Source organism: Dufourea novaeangliae, unplaced genomic scaffold (genome assembly GCF_001272555.1).
Source record: "Dufourea novaeangliae isolate 0120121106 unplaced genomic scaffold, ASM127255v1 scaffold228, whole genome shotgun sequence".
NCBI lineage: Eukaryota > Metazoa > Arthropoda > Insecta > Hymenoptera > Halictidae > Dufourea > Dufourea novaeangliae.
This window is the reverse complement of record NW_015374150.1, coordinates 4340641-4357306: the sequence shown is the minus strand read 5'-3', so window position 1 is coordinate 4357306 and position 16666 is coordinate 4340641. Positions and strand designations below refer to the sequence as shown.

The 16666-nt window shown below is 42.5% G+C and overlaps 1 protein-coding gene across 1 annotated transcript; it reads right to left on the bottom strand.

The window, feature by feature from the left end:
• Positions 1–4800: 4800 nt before the first annotated feature.
• On the bottom strand, positions 4801–13319 carry LOC107191809 (protein still life, isoforms C/SIF type 2). The gene is made up of 19 exons (XM_015580924.1): positions 13111–13319; positions 11615–11760; positions 11216–11483; positions 10566–10709; positions 10286–10468; positions 9481–9735; positions 9198–9368; positions 8917–9103; positions 8185–8490; positions 7806–8086; positions 7468–7662; positions 7273–7381; positions 7020–7199; positions 6753–6871; positions 6499–6675; positions 6242–6429; positions 5462–5901; positions 5153–5374; positions 4801–5000 (listed from the first exon to the last, which is right to left on the bottom strand). The coding sequence occupies exons 1-19, from the start codon at positions 13228–13230 to the stop codon at positions 4822–4824; spliced, it is 3870 nt and encodes a 1289-aa protein (XP_015436410.1). The 5' UTR covers positions 13231–13319; the 3' UTR covers positions 4801–4821.
• Positions 13320–16666: the final 3347 nt, after the last annotated feature.

Below are 16666 nucleotides of genomic sequence, written 5' to 3'. Positions count from 1 at the left end.
TTATTTAGTCAGTCAGTCACTCACTCAGTCATTGTGTAACTCACTCATTCGTTCACTCCCTATCTGCTACCCCGTTTCCCATTCACATATCACATTCATATTTTCTATCTCTCGTTACTTCGTTTCATCTGGTGCCCGTAATTATACCGAAGGTATCGTCATTATAATTTAAGTATATTATGTTCAACGGTAGCGATAAAGTTTATATCAATAAAATTTGTGGAGACTGTCAATAATCGTACAATAGATGATAAATCGTTCGACGATTCACCGTCATCGGGACAAAAATATGAAACTCGACACTAGGCCAACTATCGAGAGACGCGTCTCCGAGCCAGAGTGTTTTTTTCGACAGGTTCAAGAAATCGAAATTCTCCGATCGTGTTTCGTGTGTGTGTGTGTGTGTGTGTGTGGGTGTATGTATGTATGTATATACCGAATCTTCAGGAACATGTTCGCCTTATCTAGCAACCGCAGGTTACAAATAGTGTCGTTATAGAAAGAAAGGGTAAAAGAAAGTGAACGCCGCGTCGCGCAACGAAGAATTCTTGAGAAGCTTGCGAATATGTACAATAGATATACACGCGGGTCTAAAAAACAAATCGAACCAGGATGCGAGAATCTTAATTGTAAATAAAATCATTTCGGAATATTTCTTCGAGTGATCTGGATAGTTCGTGTCGTCTTTCTCTGTCGCCTGTTCGGTTCATCTCTCTTTAACAATTATCATGATTATTATCTTATGACATTGCTGTCATTGTTGTTAAGATAATCGACTGTTCTTCGTAATCATCGTCCCTCTATTATTATTATTATTATCATTATTATTATTATTACGTTTTAGTTAGTGTCGTTGGTCACTCATTCCTCCTTCGATAAAAAAATGCTGCCTTTGATTGTCACGAGTCCTGAATACAAATTACGTAATTGAACGTAGTGTACGCGCGGTGGTAGAGTATCGAAGACTTCCGAGAACGTGTGTAGGGGAACGTAGACAGAGCAATTAGTGAATGAATAAGGTTTTGCAAACGGTCTCGAAGCGCGCCGATACCACCGTGGTGGGGGGAGGGAGGGAGCGTATCTATAGGAAATCACATTCAACGTTTTCGCACGACCCACCGTGTATCGGAATCGAATAAAACTGTTCGAAGGGGCGCAAAAGAAACAACAATATCCAACTCTGCTTGAAGGCGCGTCTCAACAGAATTTATCCAATAAAATTTATATATATATGTAGCAGAGAATACAATAATACGAGCAACAGAAAGACCTCTGTAAATTTCTTTAAATCTGCACACATGACGTCTACAGTAATTAGTACATAAGTTATTTCATTATTTTTTTTTCTTTTGTCGTCTTTCGCTGTTAAATGTCAACCGATATTATCCTATTACATTACATACTTCGCTTTTATACGTATACGCACGCGTGTTTGCGTCGTCTTACCGTGTGCCCGTGTATGCACGTGCCTGCATATGTGTCACATGTGACAGAATAGATGTTTTTAAACTTTATTTCCTATACCGTTTGGTTTACAAATTTTTTTCGTGTAGGATCATCAATGCAGATAATACGGATGATTCTACGCTCGTTCTGTCTCGAATATGTATTTTATTTTCTTTTTTCTTCGTTATTAAATTCGACATTTCAACATGTGTTATTTTTCCTTTGGTACGTAACCAATAACCGATATTTTTTCTATCAAATAGTAGAACGAAATCGTGAAACGTAAGATATATCACAGCTGAAAGTGTGAAACAGAGTGATTGAGTTTTAATACACAGGTATTCTCTTAGCACCGACTTCAAAGTATGCGAAACACGAATTTAGATTGGGATTCTTGTAAACCTTATCTCTTCCAGGTTGTTCGATAAAACGAGTTACTATGGTTCGTGTAATTACCAAAAGAACTCGATCGTTTGTTTGATGATTACTTCTAAAACGCACATATGCATATAAACACACGCAAATCGGATGTCTGCGCGCGCGTGCCCGCACGCACACGTATACGTATATACACGATGCTATGTTCATGTGTATCTTATGTTAGTTTTATACACGTATATATACCGATAGCGGTTCCAATCTTTTATCTGAAAATTTTGAGGATACATGTCATTCGTGTGTGCACAGAGAAAAATGCGTTACCTTGATAGTTACTAAATCGACTTTTGCGAATATTGAGTGTGAAACAGAAACGTAACGCGAAACTAAAAGTCTTCTACTCGAATTGTACATTTTACATATGTCGGAGGAAAAAAGTCGAAACAGAATGGTATAAAGCTCGTAAATTTTCAGATAACAGCCTGGCGTCCGTTCTGCATGTACTGTATACGTACATGCGTACACATTATTTTATTGTTTGTTTGATAGATATTTATCTATACGTATAGATGTACTTTCTGTTTCCTAATTTACAAGCATTAATGATTTAATATCGTGTCAATTTGTCGTAAATACCCATTTCAGAACGCGCGTGTCACCGGGCCCGAATATCGTTAGCTTTTATGTGAAACATTTTTTTTATTGGTGATTTTGCTGGACGACACTCCACACGAATGTTTCCCTTTTGCTGTTGTGCTCGAATCTGCGAACGAATCTCGCGACGATCAATTCGATGAATTTCTGTTTTTTCTTTTAAATACACGTGCACCTGTTATCACCTGGTCTTACGAACTGGTCAGGCACAAAATCAATATTTACCTTTCTGTTATTTTTGGCAATTTATATTTTCGATTCTCGAGCATCCTGATCACTAATCGTATTTTAAGTAACGTTAAAAATAAAGTTTCCTATGACGATGAGAATACTCGAGAACGAAAAGAAAGTGTTTTCTATTTCGAAACAGGAAACATGTGGAAAACCATCCCGTCACATTACAATAATTGTGTACATGTACGTATCCATATACGGAAATGTATGTACGAGTTTTACCTACATTTTTTTTTTGTTTGTTTACATAAAGACATATCGTATATGTACACATGCGTGCACACATACATGCACGCATGCATACGCTGCTAGTGTACGTCGCGCACCTGTACACCTCCCATATTTCTCACTATTTCTCTCTCCCTCCCACTCACACAGACCCCCCTCCCTTTCACTTCCTCGCTCAATCTATCTATATATCTATTTATCTATCTATCTATACATCTATCTATCTATTTCTCTCATACATGCACGTACACACACACAAACACACAAACAGACGTGCGCACATACATACATACATCTAACGCACACGTTATACAGTCATTTTATACGCGGTCTCGCAACTTCCATATGTGTATCATATGTATATGTATATAATTTATTCCGTTAAACTTTGTCGTTTGATCGCTAAATCTGTTTTCTCGTTTACGTCGTCGTTTTACACCTCCAGATAACGTTATTATTATATTCTTTTCTTGGATGCAGTATCGCAAATCAGGATCGATGAGATGGATGAATATGACAATGTATCGATAATGATGGATGATGGATGACAAAAGGTGACGGGCAACGATGTATATGTATAGATAATAGTATCAGCAAAGACAATAATAGTAATATCGGGCGCAACAACACCAACGGAAAATGCGATTAATAGTAGATATACGGTAATAGTGGTGGTGTCGATGGTAATAATAGTATTATTGGTGTTGCTGATCGTAGGAGCGTGTATAGTGTTCGAAGTGATGATTATCGATTAGACTTAGACGATCGAAATAATGATACCAGCGACGATTCATTAAAATAAAAATGAAAAGGAATAGCGTGAAACAGATGTCAGCTGTAATAACGTGTTTAGTTAGAATCGTGATGAGGACAACGACGACGACGAGGACGATAGTTATAATAATAATAATAATATCATTCTTACATTATATACAGAGTGTATCACTCCATAACTGCACATTGCCGTCCACGTGGAAGAAACAGTGTAGAAAACAATAGAAATTCGAGAAACGAAACAACGAATATAATCGCAATTACTGCAAGCGAAGGGAAAAACAAAAGGAGGCGCGAGTCTCCCGGTAATTTCGTCGCGTCGCGTCGAGTCAGATTGAATTCGGTACTGGTATGGTATGTGTTCAATAGATACAACAACAACAACAACAACATCAACAATAACAGCAACAACAACTAGTAAACGTGAAAAATAGAATCTCGGAATGGAAATCTAACGCGACTCCTACCAAAAAAACGTCTCTCATCCGATGTTATCCGAACAGATTCGTTATTCCTTCTTGTTGTCGCAAGCTGAATAATTTTAGTTCGAGCAAAGTGGTTTTTTGGGGCGCGGGGCGTGCAATCGATTCCGAACGTTTACCATTGCTAACAAGAGTGCATTTAATAACAGACGCACTCGTATACTCTTGGAAATGAAAGAACAAGGCGGTTCACTCTGCAGGAAGTTATAAGGAATCAAACAAATCGTTAATAGATCGTGGCGATTTCAAAGTTAACACGTTCTTCGTATATTAGTTCTCGTTGCAAAAACGAAGCGCCTTATCTGTACGTGAGAGTTATTTTACTGTTCGACACGAAACAAATGGACGATCGAATGCGTTGATTGTGCAGAAAAAAAAGATATGTCGCGAGTATATAATACCGTGTGTCGTGCGATATAGCATTTGGAAGACAGAAACGAGACTTTTGGAGAAGAAAGTAACCCGACTGGATCATCCCGTTGAAATATTTCCGCGTGAACGGCACACACGCCACTCTCTTATTAGTCTTTTCACGATAATCGAATAAGTTGATCGGTTTATTTCACGATTTTTAAATTTAATCCCTATATCTTTGTTTTGTTTAGCCAGTTAACAACTACTTAACTTAAACGTGGTTATTATAGTTAGATTGTTGAGCACAGTTATTGATTTCTATCAGAGACTTTCGGGAAGCGCTGTGAGACGAGCTCATGTCCCCAAACTCGCTGGCCGACTTACCCTTGCGCGGTAAAGTGGTGGCCTCTCCTAACGAAGGTAACTCCCGCGGTTTCCAGATCGGCGATCCTTCAACAAATTTGCAAAATAGAACAATCAAATTATTCAATTTTCTCTTCTCGTCCGTCACGTTGTGAATAGTAAAGCCACGCGCGGATAGCAAACCGTGTGTTTTCCAATTTACTCGTAACAATTCGCCGCGACATCGATTCGTCCCTTACCGAGTTCTTTAACTGTAATCGGTTGATAGTTCTCCGGCTGATGTGACGACTGGATTAATCTCGCTTGACTACCGGTACTTCCCGCTGAAATGGTTGAAGTGGTGCTCAAAGTCAAATGATTCGGAGTGCGGCCCAAATTTGCCGTCTTCTCACCTAAAAAAGCTTGCGAGTCCTCCTCACCCTCGGACTTTGTCCCCGAGTCCATCTCGACCTTCGCCTCTCCTGTGTTTTCAACGAAAGAGAACGAGATTCGTTTCGTTTTCGTACGAGATGATGATGGGTTTGCTGTGACGCGATTACCGCTCTTACCGGACGTGTCGCTAATCGTTTTGCTGCGAAAACGAAAGATGGTCTGTTGTTGATTAACCGTGCCGCCACCGCCGCCGCCGCCGCCGCCGCCGCCGGCGGGTTCTTCTGTGTCCTTGTCCTCGGAACTCTCGTGTTCCACGCTTTGCTTCGACTGACTGTACCGTCGTTTAAAGTTATGCGCGGTGGACAACGGTTGCGGCTTCACCGGCTTCTTCGGCAACGGCGTCGCGCCGGCCGTTCCGTTATTGTTGCCGTTCGGCCCTTGGCTCGCGGCCGATTGTTTCTCGAACTTCTCCACGTGTCCGGTCGACATACGCGGGGAGATCGTCATCGGTGGTTGACTCATATTCTGTTTAGTCGACGGTATACTCATATTTCGTACCGATTCTCGAATGATTTGTCGAATTGTCCGCAGGAAGGCGTTTCGAAATTCGGTCGTGCTGCGGACCAGAAATACGGATAAGATGTTATCGTGCTTGTGAGTTGCAACCAAGAATAATCGGTACGATTGCAACTTAGCGAAACGGAGGAAGGAAAATTCGTGTTTCACATATTAACCCATTCGGGGCCAAACATACATCTGATATATGATGCCGTCCCCTAGACGAAAAGATCAATGACACACCCGTGTGTGTAATGATCATGGATTCATATATGAGTTATAAAAATACTGGCTCCTGGGGACCGACTTTTGAAAAGTCGCCGGCCTCGAAGGGGTTAAACGAAATAAAATATTCCGTCAGAGAGACCATGTCGACTGTTAGACGATGTATTAGGTACCTGTTAGAGAGCACATATACTTTTTCCGATCTTCTCTGTAATTGACTTCTTAAATGGATCAACTCCCATAAGAAATGGGACTCCATATCCTTCGCAGAACTAGCCCGTACTTGAACTTCTGTCACAGGTATCAACACTTGGTAACGTATTATCTCCACCTCGCTGGAATTCGCTTTCGTCGAGACCCCCTGCACATACACGAAACGTCTATGTCTCTGTCCGTTGTGAACTGATCGCACTAAACAAACAAGATTTACCATGAGCTTCTTCTTTTGCCTTAACCTTTCTTTGCACAGAAAGACGACCGCAGACTTGAAAACGAAGCACATCGCATGCAGCTCCAGGCCTTTCTTGATCTTTCCAAGGAAATCAGAAATGTTCAGCCATTCGACGCCTCCGTAGTAGAGAAGATCTCCTGGACTCAGGTCGATAGGCTGTCGAATCAGCACACTTTTAGCGATCGTTTCGAATGAAAGAATGGAGGGAAGGAATTGGCCCTCTTTTTACATACCTGCTTGCAAGATTTCTGGTGTTGCCTGAACAAATGGTCAAAGATGGCTCCGTATTCCTCGTGAATTCTTTGCATTTCATTTATGTGTTCCGCCACTTTCTCCATGCCATTTAGCGCTTCTGTAACCAGTAAACGGTCATCCATTAGCAATTTCATTGATCGAAACAGTCTTTTTTATGGTACCACGCTATATGATTACTATTTCAATAGTATAGCGTGTAAAAGCATTAGGCAACAGGGTTCTAGTGAATTAACTGATTCTTTTACCAATTAAATGTTGGTGTTCCTCGCTTCGTTCGTCGGTGAGATTTCGAAGCTGTTGCAAAAGCAACGGATATTTCAGTATTCTTTGGATAGGCTTGATCAAATACGACTCTAAGGTCGACGAGTGTTGTTGCCGTGGGTTTCTTGCCTGCAAGAATTCTTGTAAAGCCTGGTTCCCTTCGTCTGCAACAAATGGTAGTATTTTGAGTAGGACGGGAATAAAACAAAAGCGATTGAACGGGGCAATTCCACTCACTTGGATGTAGAACTTTTTGCGCCTTCGAATGGCTGGCGCAGAACGAGCTGTACAGCTTGAAATGGTTTACGTAATATAAGAAGGCACTTCCAATGGAGAATAGGACACCCTTTAAACACGAAAAAGGCCTATTTACAAACGATTGACTGGATGTATGCGACACAGCTGATCATGTACTATCTATAATCACGTTACCTTAAATTGACTCGGATGGTCGAAATGATTAAAATCAGCCTCCATCTCGATCGCGTGATCCAGATTCTGCAGAAACTGTCGTTGAAACGTAACGATCTCCTGAATGTTTCCGAACAACGCGTTTATCTCTGCGTTTGATAGGAAAGTCTCGCGTTTAAGGGGCTCCAGGTAGTTCTCCAGCAAATTGTTTAAATGCTAAAAGTATCGTGTAAACGTGTCACCGTACAAAAGCCAACAAATATCTATAGTTTCGATCGACCAGAATCATAGATGGTTCCACGATCCTTGTTAAACTATTGATAGCAATTCGAATTTAGAAGTTGGGACGATAGACTCACCTTAACGTAAGTCCGTTCAGTCTCGATCAATTCTAGAATAACCTTTTTCAGTTTCTCGGCGTCGCTTAACTGCCGACTCGGAGTCATAGCTTGCGAATGAGAGCTCACGACGCTACCCGTGGGACTGGATTTCCTAGTTTCGCCGGGTGATCGACAGATCCCCGTCACTTGTTCAGCAGTCTTTAACAAATTTTCAATTTCGAACGAATTTGTGCGTGACGTTTGTTTTCCGTTCTCCGCGTGAGCAGCCGCCGCGCACTCTTGCGCGATGCTCTCCTTACCTACGTTCACCGAATCAGGTATCTTCGTTAATCAGAAGTAATCGAAGAAAGGAATGTCATTTCAGCAGTACTATTATATAGATTGTAGGTCGTAATACAAATTCGAAAAGCTAGAGGGAAAAATAGAAAAGCCTTACTCCATCCAGGTGCTGGAACGATCAAGTCGGAAATCATTTGTTCGCTTATAACTGGTGGATCGGTGGGAGGTGGTGGACAAACCAAGCTCTCGATTATGTCATCCGTTACCCTCATGATACCCGTGAGATCCGGCGGTTCGGTTCGCGAAGACCTCATCATCATACACAAGCCAACTTCTTCTTGTAACACGCTTTCCAGATACATCATATCCAAATCGCTTACAATAGCACCGTTAATTACCATGATCTCGTCGCCCTTGATGATCCCTGAAATGTTAAAACATCGATCGTGTGATTTCGCGTCAAAGCATAAACAATTATTCACGAAAACGGTTCGATTAACCGGTAGGAAATAAATAGTACGCGTATACAGAAAAATCAGTTTTTTACTGGGTCGTTTAGGATCGAAATATTCCGATGAAAAGCAAAAGAAGAGTTGTTATAAGGTCACCCGGTGCACTTTCACATGCATGTACGTAACCTTCGTTTTTAAATTAGATTGCAGAAGGTTAAAGGGGGGTCACGTTGACCTATATGGACGTGTATGACGTGTACATCCGGATATGATAGGACGAATATTGCACACAGGGCATCATACAATCTCTCTTTCGTCTTCTTAATACACATCGACATTCGAAAATGAAGGATGGAATACCGTAAAATTTTACATTCGTATCAAAAACATCCACTTACCGTTTTGCATTGCCACACTTTTGTCCTCGACTCGGCTAACGTAACAGCACAATTCGTCCTGCCTGTCGGAATTTTCAATCAGCTCCGCCTCCACCGAAAAGCCCCACATTTGTTCGAGAGTGTTTCTCTGTAATTCCACTTGATACAGGATTTTCGCGCACACTTCAACGATCTCGTGCGTGTGCAACTGAAACACACACACACACACACACACATCGGGAATATTTTGTGTTTCATTGTTTGCCGATATCTATCGTATTCAGATTTCTTATTTATCTTACATAGGTCTCTATCAAGTCGGTTCTGTGCGGCACAAAGTAATTGTGATCCTCCATATCGCGTCGTTTCTTGACACGAACAAAATGTTCCATTGGGTTCAGATTCTTTCTGTTGCAGGCGCTCGCTAGAAACTCCTCGACCGTCATAGCGTCGCGCAAAAGCACGGACACTAACTGGAAATCGAAAAACGAACGATCATTAATTTTCCCTCGTTGTCAGAAATATCAATTAGATTTATTCAATTCGTCGTTAATTATGTCAGAAATATCATTATGAGTTGCTCACCGTATTTTCTGGCACGCATACTTTCACAGACTTCTCATCGTCCCTCGAGGAAATTTGAAGGGATCTCCGGCTGGACTCGCTGTTGGACCTCGAGAGCAACGGTGGTCTTCGTTTGGTGGCTCCCCGTCCGGCCAACAGATTGTTCAACAACGACGGACTCCTCGCGCATATGAACGCGTGAAACGACGACACCGTGAACACGCCCAATTTGTTCAACGTTTGCTTCGTGGCACGCGACACGTGCGTCAATAAACTCTGCAGGGAGGAAAATAAGAGGACACGTATCGTGACACGGTGCGTTCCGATCAGGATTCTCGGGTTGCCCCTACTAATCTGGCGGAAACACTGGCGCTCATCCAACTTGCACGGGAACTCTATTTGCGGGGTTACAATGATCGATACCAGTCTCTCGGATGAAATGCGCACAAACGGTAACTTGCAAACCCTTTATGCGCGAGAATGTACCGTATAACATCATTATAATGATAATATGTATTATAATGGAGAAGGAGCTGATACCGCGAATTTCATATTTGAAATACTTTGACAAAGGTTTCGTGCTACATTATATCCCTTGATAAGCTGTACAATTGCGGAAACCGTAATTCTACATACAACAACAGATTGAAAATGCAGAATATATTATTTTTTCATGGAGTTTTCTTTCCGAGAGAATCTATTTTGATTTAAGTGTAGATTGGATTCGCGCAGGGCACGCGTAGAATTGTTCTTCGTTCGACCCACGCCAGGGGGGCATATTATTTGGAAATTTGTCCACGAATTTCGGAATTATACACGTACTCACTTTTGGATTAGGTAACTCGCCGCTCTGTAGGCTGGCCATGTAACACCTCAGACGGAATTGCTCGCAATGGAGTCGCTCCAGATTCTCTTCCCATTGAACGATCTGATTGTTGATCTGCTGTTTCGTTTCCACGTCAGAGACAACGGACTGCTGAAGATCCGCCATGTGCTTTAATTTATGATCCTATCAAAAAGGATCATCCTTACAATCCACGTCACTTCGCTTTCGCTGGTTTCTGCCGAGTGGCAGCACTTTGGCTGAAGTCGAAATAAAAGCTTACCGATTCTATCGCCTTTTCTAAGCGAAAGATTTCCTCCTGCAGCAGATGAAGCGTCCCCGTTTTGCCACGATGACGCGCGAACGCGGCGGCACAGGCCGAATGGATGCTGTTCACCCAGTTCTCGAGTTCTACCTGACACGGTGCCTAAACACGCCAAACACGATCACACAATGTATCCCTTTCCCCATGTACAATGAGAGTCAAAGGTGAGTGTACTGTATATTTTGGCTCATAATCTCACTAAAAGACCCATGAATGCACTTACAGCTGAATTTGATTTCAAAATATTTAAATATCAAAATCTGTTCATAGTACTGTGAATAAAAACCAACTGTCCTACACTAGAGGCTAACATACTGTCCCAAATCATAATAGTACATTCACCATGTTTAACGATATTCACAAAATTTTCTGATTATAGCTCTGAATTTCTTTTCTTCGAATTCGTTGGCTGCCTATTCATTCTAAAAATTTTAATAAAATCATATCCAACCGTATTACCGCCATGATCAATCGTAAGATACAAAAGTGTTACAGAAGTGTTACACGCACATCACCTTTGTAAGGTGTATACTTAGTTTCAACTCTCACCGTGCATGCATTTGTCGTGAACGTACGCATGCGATTAAAGCACACGATTCTCTACTCACTTGGAACAGATACGCGTCGCCGAACGCGGTGCTCAGGCAAAATATATAATCCCTTTTCGGATGTTCCGGGATCGGTTGCATGATAGCACCGTCGACAATTATCAGATGCTTCGGTGCTGCTTCCATGGCTCTGCTCTCCTGCGAGTCGCACGGATAGAAAAGAAGCGTTGTTCCTTTCAGGCAGACCCAGTAACCCTTCCATCCTCGTTTCCTCGCGAGCTCGATCTGATGTTTCTTCCGTAGCAACCACTTTTTCACGCTGAGAAATCTGCGAACCAACAGACACCACGGTTGTAAACAATCACGTACAACACACAGTATTTACACACTGACACATCATTCGTTGATTTCTTTTTCGTTTTTTTGTTGTCGATCCACAATCCGTCGAATGTCACTTACCCAGCCTTTCGAACCGCTCCGGTGCAATTAAAGGAGGCCGCAGCTGTGCCAGGCTGTTTTCCCCGATACGGCGAATTGATCACACTCTCGCCGTCGTCGTCGTCGCTCACAGCGGTGGTTAACGACATTCTGTCGTCGTCGGACATCTACAACATTTCGAGATTGTTTTTATTCGTTCTGTTGTCCGTGTGTCGCTTAGAACGGTGTGTACACGGATGGACAAAGCTGGAAAAATGATCAATCTACAATTGAGAGAGTGACAGAGTTCTCGTTCCGGTCACCACACGTATATCAAATTATTTGTGTGTGTGTAGGTATTTGTTGTGTCTACTACTTGTGTGTTCTGTACCTTGGAGCAGATCCGCCGGAAACAATATACCGTGAACACGCGTGCACCGAATATTGTAACACCAGAGTTAAGGAACGAACAAACCAAATGAGGGGACAGACGGAACGACGAAGAGAGAGATGGCACGCATCGGCATCGTGGCAAGTGCAAAAGGATAGTGTGATCTAGCGTAACAGGGTTGATGAATAATTACCGTGTATAAGTAACCTTGAATGTGTGTGTAAATAGATATCGATATTTTATAAAAATAGTACACACCATCTGGGTGCGTCTAATCTACCTACCTACCTACTCGCCCCGAGGATACTTGTTTCAATAATATAGGTACGTTGCAATGGATTTTAACACGATTAATATGTCGGTGCTTGTCGTAACAGTCGATTATCTCTCGCATGCGAGTCACTTCGTTCAGTGAGACCGACAAATCAGATGGGAGGACAGAACACGCGGTGACAACGATCGAAGTGACGCTCAGTGTTTCGATTAATGCTAATTAGCCGGACAGAACTTATAATTACATTTCATAAAAAAAGATACTCGATATATCCTGTAATATCTAGAACTGAACTTACTGTCGGATTATCTAAAATTTCTGTTTTATCGACGAGAATCAATTAACACCCTAAACAATACCTTCTAACATGTTGAGTGCCACAGTGAAAAATGCCGTACATATCCAGACATACTTTATTTCATTCTTTAAACCATAAATTATCGGAAAATATATGCATTTAGTTAATAGAGGCTGTTGCTCTTGTTTTAAAATATTTAAATAATCAAGCCTCCTTGCAATATACGTGTCACCCATATGGTGACGTAAGTATATGTATAAAAAAATAGTTTTGTCCAGCTAACATCTGCAATCGCAACGCTGTGCGGCGGTGAAGAAGGTAACAGACAAAACAGTGAAGGTGAAAATAGTGGCAACGAAACAAACACGAACAAAGGATTAAACGGCAATCACAACGACAACGGCAACGACAACGACCAGAAGTAAAACAATGAAACACCGTGATATACAAGAAGAAAGAAGAAAAAAAACGTTCAACGCGGATTAGGTACTCGTGTCTACCTTTTTTGCATAATTCGTCATACCGCGTAGCTTGTCGCGTATCCCTCTAAGGCCTTCGCCGGCCCAGAAACTTACAACTTTTTTCAGAAAGTCGGCGTTGCATGCGTCCGCCGTCAAATGCGGATGGTAGTGACAGTAGCAACCCTCCTTTAACAGCTTCATGTTCGTCTTCGCGGTCCCGTTGATCTTGAACATGATCTCTCTGCGCGTCACACCGAGACCGTCGATATAACGTTGCACCCAGGTGTTCAGGGCACAGTCGACGATCCTTAACAGCTTGTAGTAATAACCGTCGCCCAGACCAAAGTTCACCTTCTCGCGTACGTTCTTGTAGTTGAACCAATAGAGCTTCCGCGTCTCGTTAATGCATATCACGCTGATCGTGTGACGTTTGCAAAAGCAAAAATACTTCTTGCAGCGTTTCTTGTGCAGCGTCTTCAGGTCCGTGTAGCTACTGCTCGGATTCAACAGACTCAGTGTGCTATTCGTACATCTGATCGACCATTTTGGCTCTACCATTATTCGCGGTTACGTCGATCCTATCGGTGTATCGGACCAAGGAGATCGCTATGGATCATTGGACGAACAGACTTTACGGTGAAAGTCTTCCTGATTAGGAAACTTCACGGTTGCGACGATAGAGCCGTCGTCGCAGTTTGTCTCGTTTTCTGTCTTTTAATTCCTTCTTGCCCCATGCATATCTTTACGAAGGTCACTAATCATTATACTGGTTCGATATTCACATTTTTTTCGATTATCATCTATTTGTCTAGAAAGTCTTCAACTGTTCTGCTATTCGAATACCATCAGCTAGCTTTCCTTTAAGGATCTATCATTAATCAATTCTCCAGACAATCGTCGCGTCGATGCTAAGTTTCCGTGGACACTGTTCAAATTATTTGTTTCGATAATAAATTTGAAGAATGTGCTTGACAAACGCTACAACCAGTGGATCCAGTTCCTCTGTGAATAAACATAATAGACCGAACACACACGAAGATACGAAGTAGAACACACAGAGTCGTTTCACGTTGAGCATATTTCACGAAGGGAAAGAAGCGATGAGTTTGTTCGATCGTTTAGCATTATCGATCATTGCCGCGCAACCAGGTAAACGTTGAATAAGGGTGAAAGGAATCGAAAGGGGTTGGGGGGAGGGGGGGGGGCAAGTAAACAAGAAAAGAAGGAGCACAGAGATCCCCTCTCGTCGATTTCAGGTAATCTACGATTCGTCGTTGCTCGCCTGGTATTTATTCTTTCTGCAAAGTAACTCTTGTTATACATATATATCATACATATGTATATATATTATTCATGTAGATACATACATGTATATGTATATGTATGCATACAAGATGGAACGTCTGTGATTATTTGTGCACCATTAAAACTTGTTACTTAAGGCATATACCTTCTTTGCACTTTACGTATCACGCGATATCATTAGCTCCCTGTTCCATGAGATTCCAGTCGGTGCTCGCATCACAAACGTTTTCGTATTAAGCAATTCTGTTCATTATTTTAGCGGTCGATCACGTGTTCGTCGTTCCGTGACATTCTCCAAAGTGTGCACACGCAGAGAAACAATTGTTTTCTCCTTCTCACTCTCTTCCATAATACTTTCATTGATCTTCGTTCGTGAGGAACGTTGTATTTTAATCCCAGTACTAATGTACAGACCAAACGTTCACGGACAAACGTCGGGTTGGTCAACGAATGGAAACGGTCGTTTTAAAAAATTCGATACCGTGCGCTGGCCAGACACGTCTTCTCTCCGAATCTACTCGTAACGAGCCAACCTTGTGTTCCGCGATTAAAAGTAAATATATAGAATATGTTTTTCTTTTTGTAATACACGCGTAGAAACGAACTGGTCGTATAAAAATATGTTACATTTTTGTTTTTTTTATATCACTTTTTCATCTTGTTTCCTTAAGTATACATCTAGGTAGGTATGTATCCCTTTAATTTTCATCGAGTAGTCTGGTTCCTTTGAAAATTCCACCGAACTCTTCTACCTATCTCCTCTGTTTCTCTTGTTCGTCGTACTTCTCTACTGTTTTTTATACACTACGTTACGGTGTTCTTTGTACTGCGAAAGCGAATAAAGAATTTCGTTGAATCGTTCGCGGGAAATCAATCATTCCTTGCAACGTTTTCGACGCTTTGCCTAAATCTCGAAAACTCGTTGGTAAAGCAAAACAGAGCAGAGGGGGAGCCGAATGGATCTATCGATGATACCAGGTACCTAATTACTCGTACGTATATACGCACAAATACGTCTAGCATCTATCTGAAACGCGTTGGTACATTGTTGTTCACCGTGTGTGTGTGTGTGTGTGTGTGTGTATGATCATCACGTGAACCAGCACGTGACAAAACAAACCACAGGGACATACAAATATTCTCCTAGCTTCTGGAAGAACGGGGGCTTTTCGTGGGGCTTGTTTACCCGACGAAAATACGCTCTATTTTTCTCTCGCCTTCGATTACTCTCAGACACGATGATCCGAAAATGATCAATAGTAGTCTCTCGACTGTGAAATATTTCGTGTGACACACGTTCTCGATATATCCTTTCAAGATCGATATTCCCCTGTATCCTTCAAGAAACGGTGTATAGTCGTGTTGTTCACGATCGTACACACATCCGACGTCTTTTCTTAACGTATGACGATCGGATTCGGCGCGCGCCGTCCACGGTGGTAATCCTCGAGAGTGTCACTCGTCGTGTCCCCGTCCATCGTGAAATAATGTACGTGATGTCGCGGCCACGGATAACCAGGGTCCAGAGTGATGTGTCCGCAGTGTCTTTCCAGCCGGAGGATCCGCCAGTCTGGTGGCTCGAGGAGCGAACAGATATTCCAACCGCCTCCCCCGTGTGACCAAACAGCAGCAGACAATCGATTCTCGATTACAACCCTCTCCCCCGGATTATGGTCCCGCGGACACGCTAACGACAATTATACGCCGGCCTGTGTCTATCTTTCCGCGACTACTTTCCGCGTACGATCGGGTAAAATTAGTAGAGTGTGTTCGTATCCCCAGCAGCCGCGATCGCGCGTTGCTCCAGCAGACTACTGCGCTGAAGAACAGGCAAGAGGAGAGAGGAGAGCTGCTACCGCGAGGGGAATCAATACCTCGGTCCTTCTGGAGACCAAACGGAGAGGTGGGGGAGGACGAGGGTGGCAGCAGCCGGTAGTAGGGAAACGAAAGGGTAGGCAGGGGGTGGAGGAGGAGCAAGAGGGTATATATGTATATAGTATATATATATATATATATATATATGTATATCCGCGAGAAGAGGTCGCGGAACCGGGCTTGGAACGGGGAAAATGGGTGACGGACGGCATAGAAGGGGTGACAGGATAGTGGGAGAGACCAGCTTGAAAATGGAAGGGGTGGATGAACATCTATCCTGCTCGCTGCTATCACCGGTGGTCTGAAGGAGGGGGGCGAAGAAAACGTTTCGAATGCACCAAGCGGCGCAGCTCTCGCCAAAGAGGGATGCTAGACACGTTTTAGGGAAAGGGATTAATGGCAGGAAAACGCGACGCGGTACCAGAGTCAACAGAGACACACACATACCAAGTTTATTTGGTAACACTTGTATCGTGTTGCGTCTATACTA

Coding starts and splice junctions, on each gene's coding strand:
- LOC107191809 (XM_015580924.1), bottom strand. CDS start 13,230: ATGTTCAAGATCAACGGGACCGCGAAGACGAACATGAAGCTGTTAAAG. Junction 9,736..10,285: donor GCGAGTTACCTAATCCAAAA/GTGAGTACGTGT, acceptor TCCTCCCTGCAG/AGTTTATTGACGCACGTGTC. Junction 6,430..6,498: donor GGCAAAAGAAGAAGCTCATG/GTAAATCTTGTT, acceptor GTGTATGTGCAG/GGGGTCTCGACGAAAGCGAA.